The sequence below is a fragment of the Cuculus canorus genome, chromosome 7 (genome assembly GCF_017976375.1).
Source record: "Cuculus canorus isolate bCucCan1 chromosome 7, bCucCan1.pri, whole genome shotgun sequence".
NCBI lineage: Eukaryota > Metazoa > Chordata > Aves > Cuculiformes > Cuculidae > Cuculus > Cuculus canorus.
Genome location: NC_071407.1, coordinates 13,885,620 through 13,896,150, shown reverse-complemented (window position 1 = coordinate 13,896,150; position 10,531 = coordinate 13,885,620). Strand labels below are relative to the sequence as shown.

The following is a 10,531-nucleotide window of genomic DNA, read 5'->3' as shown; positions in this document are numbered from 1 at the left end:
TGTGCAAATAGTCCACTGGCAGGTTCCCTCAACTTGATGCTAAAAGCTTCTTTTAAGCCATACAGAGGCTTGTCAGAAAAAAAAAAGGCAAAGAGCCACAAATACGTATTTTATACTCAGCCTTTAATATAAGTCTGTGATTACTGCAATAAAGTGCACCTAATTTCACACAAAATGAAACAACATGGTTCTTAATACAGCCAACATAGTATCAAAAGATGAACCTCAGTGCAAAATGCTTATCTGAAGACAACCAAAGCAGTTAAGACGTGGACTGTACACACAACCTTTCCCAACGCATGTAACTTCTGGCTGGAGGCCAGTGAACAAACCGGCAAAACACCACAGCAGCCGGGTTTGCCGTTTCATTTGCAGGAGTCCTGAAGCAGTGCTCGGTTCAGCAATTCCTTGTACCGACTCGGCAGCAATGCTTTGGGATCAACTCTGTAAGGATGCTGATGAGCGCCAATTCAGCCCACAGCCAGACTTAAGCAACTGAAGGATTGCTCAAATTACTCAGCTACCAAACAGATGGAAGAAAAAGAGTCCAGACAAAGCAGGAGGGGGAGAGAGATGGAAAACGCCAGAATGTATACACAGGCATTAAGGATGAAAACACAGGACCGGCTGAGCTAAGAACGATTCCAAGACTTTCTCCATTTATAGCAAGCTAATCAACTGTGAACTGAAAAATCACAACAACATGTGCCGTAAGGCCAAAACAGGACCCACAGCCAGTTTTGTGTGGAACAGAGCTGAGGCATGCCCATTCTGTCCAGGGACATTCAATTAGAAAAGCAAGTCTGGTTTTATTTTTTCATTGTTCTATTAAATAAAAGTAAATATCAAAGTGGTTCTTTCACCTGGGAAAAAACCTCAGCAGTTTCAATGTGCTTTGAACTGCAGTACAAAAGGTGTTGATCTAAACCCCTCCCCTTTCCTTCTCCAAAATTTACAGGACAACAACTTCAACTTTACAGGGTAAGAAAATATATACACATACATACAGTAAACATATTCTGCAAGTCTTTTAAACTTTATACAACGTTAGTGAAAAAAAAATAAACATTAATAAAACTACATACAATATATTCAAGAGGGATGGCTGATAGGATGCCAGACAGGCAAAAGATGGCTCTGCCGCACCTATAGAACACTATGTCAATTTTTCTAGCGTAAAGCCCTTCTATTGCCAAACAAAGGTACCCTTTGAGGTAGATTCTTCCTACTCTTAAATAACATCTTGAGATTAAAAAAAAAAGGATTTATCCCCCCTTTGAACATGCCACTAGCACAACTTCTGTTTGAACAGAGTTAAGCTGCTTATCCTGTGAAGGGCACAGAGACACGGCAGTCTCAGCCAACTCCAATGCTTGCTATGAGAGACAAAACATTTAATATGAATTTTCAAATAAAATACCTTTTCCAAACGACATGTCCATTTATAACAATTCCTATATCTGCAATATAAACACTTAAGTTTCAAGTTTTGGGGGGATATTTTTTTTTTTTATTTTACATCCTCATCATAGAAGTTGTAGGGAATTTATCACACCAGACAAGACAGGGTAATCTACAATAAAACATATTATAAAACATACATGTTGGTATTATTAAAAATCTAATTTACGGGACACTCTCAGTTAGTGCCTCTACCCAGCACTAACTTTCTCTTCATATACACCCACATCCTACAGACAAACGACAGTGTCAGATTGAAAGGATGGCATTTGCACGGAGAGCACAAAAGAAGATCACACCTTCCTTTGATTACTTCATAAGCAGCTCTTGGAGTTTTGCGTACAGACTGTGTGCGAGGCACGACTTCACACAACAGAAACTAGACCTCACATGGCTTTCACAGCTTTTACATACGTGGCCCAAATGCTCTTCTCCTCAAATCTCCACTGAGTTGGTATTTTAGGATTAGTACTTGCTCCATTTAGAGAAAGTGCTGAAGGCTGATAACCAGTATAGATGCACTTAGTTTCTTAAAGAGTGGTACAATGATACTACTGGCGTAATGAGATCTTGTTTATAACTTGACTCTTACAGAATCACTTCCTGTGCAGTCACATTCACTGCACAAATAAATTAATGTCTAAAGATGAGGAATTAAAGTTAAAATGATTTAATCACTGCAATAACAAGTTCTATTTCGTTATTGATAAAACACAACCACAAAAGAAAAAAGCATCCATTTGGCCTGTTTGGGTGCAGCCACTCTTAAGCTCTGTTTCTGCCCTCAAGTGAACACCAGCACACTTGTTTACACGCAACCACTGTATTTTGTACTTTTAGAGACACCGGAGGGTCTTACCAACTCTGCTGTGTAGATTAACACGTGCGAGCAATTCTGGTTTTCAGCCCAGTTCTGAAGTTCTTCCTCACCTGCTCACATCAGGGGAGGTCTAATACTGTGTCTGCACTCACATTCCATATCACATGGCTGTTCTTTCCCAGCCCTCCTACAACAATGCCTGCAGGTGTGTGCTGGCAAGAAAACTAATAGATAGGGTTTTCAAATATGTCTTGTGATTAACAATGGAAATGAAAGCTGAGGGAAGTTTTCTCAATACGATAAAATATTTCCAGCCAATTCAGAAAGAGCTGGGTTTTTTCAGTTTACTCACTTTAATTTTTCTGAAGTAGTGTACTTGCAGTAAAAGCAATATTATTCAATATATCCTTGTGTTTCTAGTATCAAGCTTGAGTTCTAACTCAGGTGACAGATTTCTTCTGTTCTGATCAAGGTGAAGCTCCATTCATTCTACGTCTTCCTTGGTTTCAGTTGTTCCTGTTACTTTCCCTGAACTAGGCAAAGTTTCATGAATCTGGCTCCCAGAAGTCATGCAGTTTTCCCTAAAGAGTGAAAACAAAATAGTAAACAAGTCAGAAAACCAATGACAGAAGAAAGCAGAGTCGGCAAGTGCTTAAGATCACCACAATGTCTTGCAAGTCCCTAGAATTTTATTCGGAAACACATACCGGTTTCCCCATGTGAATCAACTCCAAATATCTCTGAAAAAACAACTCTGAGCTACTTTGTTATCAACTTTCAGCAACTGCTAAGTAGCTTCTGCAGCCATGTGATAGTTTCCAATTCTCTTCCCCCTCTATAACAAGAAACACACTACAAATTATGTCTTTTCTGCACATCGTTGCGAGCGATTAATAGTCTTTACAGACATGTGGTTGATTACACAATTTTTAACTGAAATCAATACTAAACATATATGTGTAATTTAAATTTTATTTAAGTGATACATATATTACTGGAAAGCTAAAATTTTCCAAGACAGGTAGCTTTATATTCTAAGACAGGACTCAAACAGTTGGCCTTATCACATTACAAAAGAACCCTTACAACTCTAGGCTGCGAGAAACAGCTCTGAACTCAGATATCAGTAGATATTAGCCACCCTATTCCACCAAGGCCAGCTAAATATCATAAAGGTAAATATTAGTGAAAGGCCAATCACAACACTATTTACTTTACAACTGCATACTTTTACAGAGCACGATAGGCTTCTCCTAATCACTGCCTGAAATTTCATGTGTTCAAAGGGGGAGGAGTTATGAAGAGCCATTAAATGGATGAGGATAGACTATTTGAGTCCAAGGCTCTAAGTCACACGCTGCCAGACCACAGAAGGAAGTGCATTCCCTGCATCCCTGCCCCAATGTCCTTTCGAAGCATCTGCTCATAACTATAATCAGAGACAGGCCCTGTGACCTGACTCACTACTAGCATTTCAGTGTATTATACAAGCCATTTATAGACGCAGCACTTTTTTAAGTATAAAGATGAAATCTTGGTTTTATTGAAGGCAGCAAACAGAATTTTAATTAAAAGCTGTTCTAGTACAACCGAGGGTATTCTGCAGCTATGCCATTTATGAAGAAAAAAGAAATCTCTTTACAACAGGCTATTTTCAAATACTCAGAAATTAGTTTAATGCACGCTGCAATATGAAGAGAGAAAAAGGTTTCATTACTGTACCTGAGAAGGCCGAGTGGTTTGTATCATATCTTGCCATTTGCCATATATCCTAGCAACTAAGTCTTTTACCTGCAAATTCAGATTGATTTAGTTTATCAGTTTGATCTAGTTTATGTAAAAAAAGCCAAAATCACACCCCCTGCCCCTCCCTCAAAACCAAACCCACATAAACTCAGATACTCCAATATCCAAGGTTTAGTGGGAGGGAATTATTTTACAGCTGGCACAAAGTATCATCACTTCAACTCCAACCAGATCCCTGTAATTTGAGACTCTGAATTCTAAGTCATGTACTCCACACAAACACATTACCAGCAGATGATTCCTCAAGTTAAGTGTTTTGGAATCAGGAAGCAGGCCTCTGGCCTCCAAGCACCCACCATATACTTCAAATGAGTTAGGTTTGTTACACAAATCTGTTTGTACCTAAAAAAGGAGCCTGCAACTGCAGTCACAGAAGCCAACTATGCAGCGCCTTCTGAAATTAATTCCTTATACATAAAACTTGGTTTTTCATAACCAGTCACACAAGCAGGTGTTTAATCCAAGCCATTCACAACTGAGATTTGCTTCATATGCTGTGTTATACCAAGCACTGTCACGTTCTCTGGAAGTTACTGTGCTATTACAAGTGAAGCAACGGGGTAAAATAGAGTAAGATTTTCCCCTCTGAGCGCAAGGGTGACAGAAACAAAGTGACCGGAGATACAAAAATCAAAGGCAAGAGTAATTAACTTGTCAAAAGGACCCATGCTCTACTGATCTGCCTTAATAAAATAATAATCTTCTTGAGAGGTAAGGGTGCACAAAACTGCAAACGTTTCATTTAAAGGTGAAGAAGTCAAGGTGTTTCAAAGCTGAGTTTGGTCACTTTACCACCGATTTGATTTGGCTTGTTAGAAGAGCATGCAAAGCATGACAGTCACAAAATCCAGACTGTTATTAGTAAGTCCCCAGATGAAAGGGAGTTGTGCAAGCCTGATGCTACATCACATACACCGTTGGATTAAATCCACAACTTTGTTAACTAAGTCATTAATTTGAAAATAAAACAGACACATGCCAGATGGATATTAAGAAAAATTTCTTTACTGAAAGTGGTGAAGCACTGGAAGAGGCTGCCCAGGGAAGTGGTGGAGTCACCATCCCTGGAGGAGTTCATAAAGTGTGCACATGTGGCACTTTGGGACATGGATTAGTAGGCACAGTGGCGTTGTTGGGCTGACAGTTGGACTTGATGATCTTAGAGGTCTTTTCCAGCCTTAGAATCATAGAAGCATTAAGACAGGCTCATTTTTCAGTCCTCTGTATCCTGCCCTGCATGTGGCCATTGCTTTTAAAAGCAGAGTCAGCAATCAGTGACTGCCAGGAAAAGAAACAGAACAACTCTGCAGGTCTGAAAGTTGAAATGCCTGGCTAAAAGGAAGACAAGCCAATATTTTACAGTTGTTAAAAAGTCCTATTGTTAGCAAAAAGAGTATTCTCGCTGCATTAAAATGGTTATATATAGATGGAAAACCATGACTGAGATGCAGAAACCATTAAAAAAACCCCAAAGCCACAAGGAGGTCCCAGAATTTCCAGGGCTCAGATGAGAGAACAATATATCAAGAACACTAAAAACCACCCCAAACCAAACAAAAAAACCCAGAATCTTACCTTAGTTCGATAAAACAGCCTTGCATCTTCCCTAATATCACATTTTATGTGCTTATCTAAGGCACCACAAAGCTTCAGTAAGTGTTGCTAAATAAAGAGAAAAGTGTGCAGATATTTACATCCTCCATGTCAAAACTAAAAGTTTCTTCAAATATTATTTCAAAAATTATATGCTTCAGTTTGAATTCTTTTCAGAAATACAGAGTAAGGAAGAAGGAAAAAAAAAGAAAACAAGATCCGAAGATCCTGTCAGTTGTTGGTAAGCCAGTCTAAGAGCTTTTAAAAAAACAGTTTCAAAGTATAGCAGAGCTATTTAGCACAGTTTAAAGTGCTTAGTAGCTAATTTGCAAACCCTTTCTGCCTCCAAAGTAGCAAGTGCAGTGTCATTCAGATCATTTATCAGCAAAACAAATCGGAACTGGCTGAGCAGGTAAAACACATCCAAAGTTTATGCCCTGAACTTTTATTTCTCTCTAAATTTCTGATTACTGTATTAAAGCATGTTTGCAACTTCATAATCTCTTGATAATGGCTCCCAAGATCTATTGCGTTCTTTGAATTGCTTCATAGAATTCCTGTATTCAGTCCCTCAATGAACAGCTGCAAAGAGGCCCTGCCCCGTGGAACAAGTGAGACATGCTGAAATTCTACTTAAAAAACATTTGCTGGTATTGCAAGACCATGACCATTTACCCCATGTAACTGAAAGAGGACCAGAAATTAAACAGCTATATTGATTTTATACGAAATCTAGCTTGCACAACATTCAGCCACACCCCTCTTGCCACTTGATGGTGAACACCTCAGTGAATAACAGACCCTTTCTTCACTAAGGAATATAAAGATATTAAAAAAATATAAAAAAGATCAACTTCTCTACAAATCTTCAGGAAGGCAGTCGTAAAAAGCAAATCCAGATCATCTCAATGTAACTATTTTCTTTACCAAGTATTACTTTGTTCCAGATTACTCTGTGATTATATTTTTGTATTGAGAAGGAAACCGAGACACTTAAGCCTCAAAACCACCAAACATTACTGTTTTACTGCTCTTCAGACAGTTAACATGACGGATTTCTTTAAGGCCAAGAGTGACTCCATGGGGCCGAAGACGTACACATGCACCTTGCAGCAAGGAACTCACAGCAAATGATCACAAAAACCTGCAGAGGATTACTGAAAGGCTAAGCAGAAGGTACTGCTTAACAGGTGTTCACATCCCATGGAACAAAGGAACTATCGCTACAGTGAACAGAAAACATACAGTTCTAGCTTTCACTTGCTGCACGGTTGCACTTCTGCACAGAAAGCCATCATGTGTTTGAACATATTTTACTGGATATTTTCATAGTGGTTTTCCTCTAGACAAAAATTTGAGCCCTACTTCAGAAGTTCATAGGATTATTGGACTTCTTAGAATGTGTGTTGAGTTAAACTCCAGTTACTTTCTGAGAAAGGTTAACAAATTAAATGCCTGCTTATACACGGCTTTATGTTTTGAGGTAGTTCCACTTGCAGAAAACACAGAAGAGGTTTCCTTTGCTGTAGTTAAGCACAGAGAAAGCTCTTCTGCATTTACTTTGCCCCAGAACAAAGTTTCCCCCAGTGCCATTATCCACTGGCGATCTTCTGTCACATGATAGCTCTTACCAAAACAGACAAAGTGTGCATGATAAACAGTCTTTTTAAAAATCTAAAGATCCGGCCACTGAAGTAACTTACCCTTTGATTAGAATTTACAACATCAAAGAAACTAGCTTCACTGACTAGATGAAGGAGGATGTAGATTAGGTAGTATGCCTGGAGAGAAATCAAAAGAACTTTAGCAGCCAAAGCACAATCATAACTTTTCACATCAAGATATAGCGCTGTCTTAGTTTTCTGGAATGATTCCTCCCACAGCCAAGATCAACAGACAAGTATGTCTACGCATTTGCCTAAATAACTAATTAGAAACAGCACATTCATATATTAGAAACATTTAAAACCAGTGTTACATTGGTTTAAGTTACTTTAGTAACTTACAAAACTTTGTGGTTTTTATTACTGAAAATTAAATTCAGCAGTTGTCTTTATTATCCCCCAACACCTACATCCAGATCAAAATACTTGCCAAGAGATTCCATGATAGACTCCAATAACCAAACCAATATTCAGTTTTTGGATGGATGGAAATACTAAATCTTTCTAACACTTGTTTATGAGAAAAGTCTCATAAAAGATTCATAAATCTCTTTCTGAAGCCTGCAGGTGAAAGTCTGGCTCAGCATCGAACAGCTTCCACTGATTACACCAGAAGGGAGCAAGGATGGTCCTCTGATTTCAGGCACCCATGTGACCTAGCCAGTCAGAAACCCTGTCTGTAAAACAGCCTGACACAGCTTCCTCCACCACATGCTACTTCTTTCCCTCCTCTATGCCTGTAATAAAAACTGAGTGGAAGTATTATTTAATTATACGCTATTTGGTTGCTGTTCATCTGTAGGTATAGTTCCACATACAGAACTGCCCTCAGTTAATATAACTTAAAAGAAATGTTCTCAAAATTGTAGAATAGGCACAAGAAAACAAATGCAAACTCTGCACTATCAGCTACATACCTCCTGTTCTAGTTCTGTAGGAAAGTGGTCTCCGTCGTCACTCTGCTGCTCCAGTCCTTCTCTCATCTTCTTTAGGAGGTTAGAAGGTTTCATGTACACGAGAAAACGATGCAGAAGAGACATCTACAGATAAAAACATTAACAAATTGGGCTGGTTTACTGGCAACAGAAAATTGGAAACTGAGTGCCAAATACAACGTTGTTTGTCCACTAAGACAAGAATATAAAAGGTTTTTTTTTTAACTGCAATGGAATTTTTCATGTTTTGTGTAATTTTTACTATTCACAAACCAAACTGTCTGTAGGTTGCCTCAATAAAAGATCAACCCTACTAAAACAAAGAATGACTCTCCATGAACGCAAAAGGAAGCCTGAAAGTAGCACAGGCCTCTTTCCAATGTCCAAAATCAATGCTTAGGCACATAAACAATGTTACACTTAAAGGCTGCAGAACATGCAGGTTACAGACGTGCTAATACACTTCTAATACTAATGTACACTAAAAATTACTAACTGGTCATGTGTCAAGGTTCTTTAAAACACACATTATTAAAACACAAAACAAACAATAATTACATTTCCTGAACTTTCAAATTATACACAGCCAATACACACGCAGTACCTGTTTGTCACAGTCATCAGGTATTTCACTATGATTTTTATCAAGAAGCTTTGAAATTATCACCAGGCTAAGACGTCGTCTTAATTCCCTGAAAAGCAATTCAGAAAAATTATTTCCCCAAGAAGTTCTTAAATCTACATTGTTTCTATAAAGCATGAGGCTACGTATGACTTCCTGAGACAGAAATGTGCCTACAACTATTAAACTGGATTTTCTGAATACAGATGCTATTAAACTACTGAAGAGGCTAGTAAAACAAGTACCCTTATCTCATTGCAGCTTTTCTTCTGCACAAGTGAACACTGCTAGAAGCTTGCCTCCAAGCCTGAAGTTGAGGACTCAACACATTCTCCTTGCTCAGATACATTGTAATTTTTCATTTCAAAAGATACAGAACTCATATTGACAGTTAAAAGCAGACATGAATCACCCAAAGAAAATTTAATTTTCAATCATTTAGACAGGAACTAAGAGTAGGCAATGGACGTCAGAATCTGAAGTTGCTAGGTCTTTCTTTACTACCAGGTACCACAAAGTCCACAGCCCAGAAAACTATACATAAAATGTAAAATATCCCTTTTTTTACAGTAGATGTGATCAAAAAGCTATATATACACAATAAGAATTGCATATACTATTTGTAACGTATACAAAACCCAAACGTTCTTTTTTGAAGTGCCATGTAATATCTGTTGCATTTATCAGACTTGAAGCTTATACAAATAAATCATGTGTTAATTACACAAATAAATTAGCCGTTATTGATATAGCATATTTCTGATATTACAGTGTCATTACCGTCCACGTATTATCCAGCTAGGCACCAGCTGAACAAGCCACAGAAGATTATGGTGATGACTAGAGAGTTCACTCAGCGCCAGGCAGAGCTCAGGCATCTTTAAAAGAACAATAAAAGCAACGAAAATCCTATTACTGAAGAACAGATATGATGGGCATTTGTTTTATTTGCAAAGAAGTAAACATTTTCTCCCTACAAACATACATAATAGCAATGTTAAAAGAAATTGGGCTGATGAGAGACAATGTGTGTAAAGGTATTTCTGCACTGTACCTGTAGTTAAGTTTGCTAAATGCTATTTTACAGTAGGGTAGCTGAGATCAGATTGGTTTTAATGACATTTTGTCAGCTTAGTGCAGTATTTCCTTCTTTGTTTCAGAGAGACATTTTACAAACACAGCTATTTTAGATTAAGACAACATTCCCCCCATAGGAGAGGACAGGAAAGCCTCGTGTCACGTGACAAAAACCTCTCAGAATACCCACCCACCTCCCGAATCTCACAAAAATCCAAAGCTCCCAATTGTTTTCATAGTACATTTCCAAGCAGTATTTTTCTGGTATGTCAAGAAAAACCAAATACTTAAGAAGAGTTGAAAATTAAGTTGCAGTTTCATAAATAGAATACAAGAAAACGATCTATTAATTTACCTTTGCATCCCAGTCTTCTATGCTTATCAGAAGCTTTACGAAAAGGCACTGAAAATCTATCAAAGGTATTTGCTTTAACTGTTTCTCCAAGCTTATTTTAAACAGCAATAGAAGCAGCAGCACTATTTCTCGATCAGTATATCCACCTTGAACTACTGTTGTACAGAAACCTAGAAACTTGAAAAGAAATAAAAAGCA

General features: G+C 38.0%; 1 protein-coding gene across 1 annotated transcript in view; it reads right to left on the bottom strand.

Annotated features, from left to right (window-relative positions):
• Window positions 1-115: 115 nt before the first annotated feature.
• Window positions 116-10,531, bottom strand: part of SLF2 (SMC5-SMC6 complex localization factor 2) — a 31,514-nt gene continuing 21,098 nt past the window's right edge. Inside the window, exons 13-20 of the mRNA XM_054071766.1 lie at window positions 10,334-10,510; window positions 9,682-9,779; window positions 8,884-8,971; window positions 8,262-8,384; window positions 7,384-7,461; window positions 5,663-5,749; window positions 4,004-4,072; window positions 116-2,862 (exon numbers count right to left, since the gene is read on the bottom strand). Of these exons, the coding sequence (XP_053927741.1) occupies window positions 2,827-2,862; window positions 4,004-4,072; window positions 5,663-5,749; window positions 7,384-7,461; window positions 8,262-8,384; window positions 8,884-8,971; window positions 9,682-9,779; window positions 10,334-10,510 (756 nt within the window). The 3' untranslated portion in view covers window positions 116-2,826. The remainder of the gene's footprint in view (window positions 2,863-4,003; window positions 4,073-5,662; window positions 5,750-7,383; window positions 7,462-8,261; window positions 8,385-8,883; window positions 8,972-9,681; window positions 9,780-10,333; window positions 10,511-10,531) is intronic.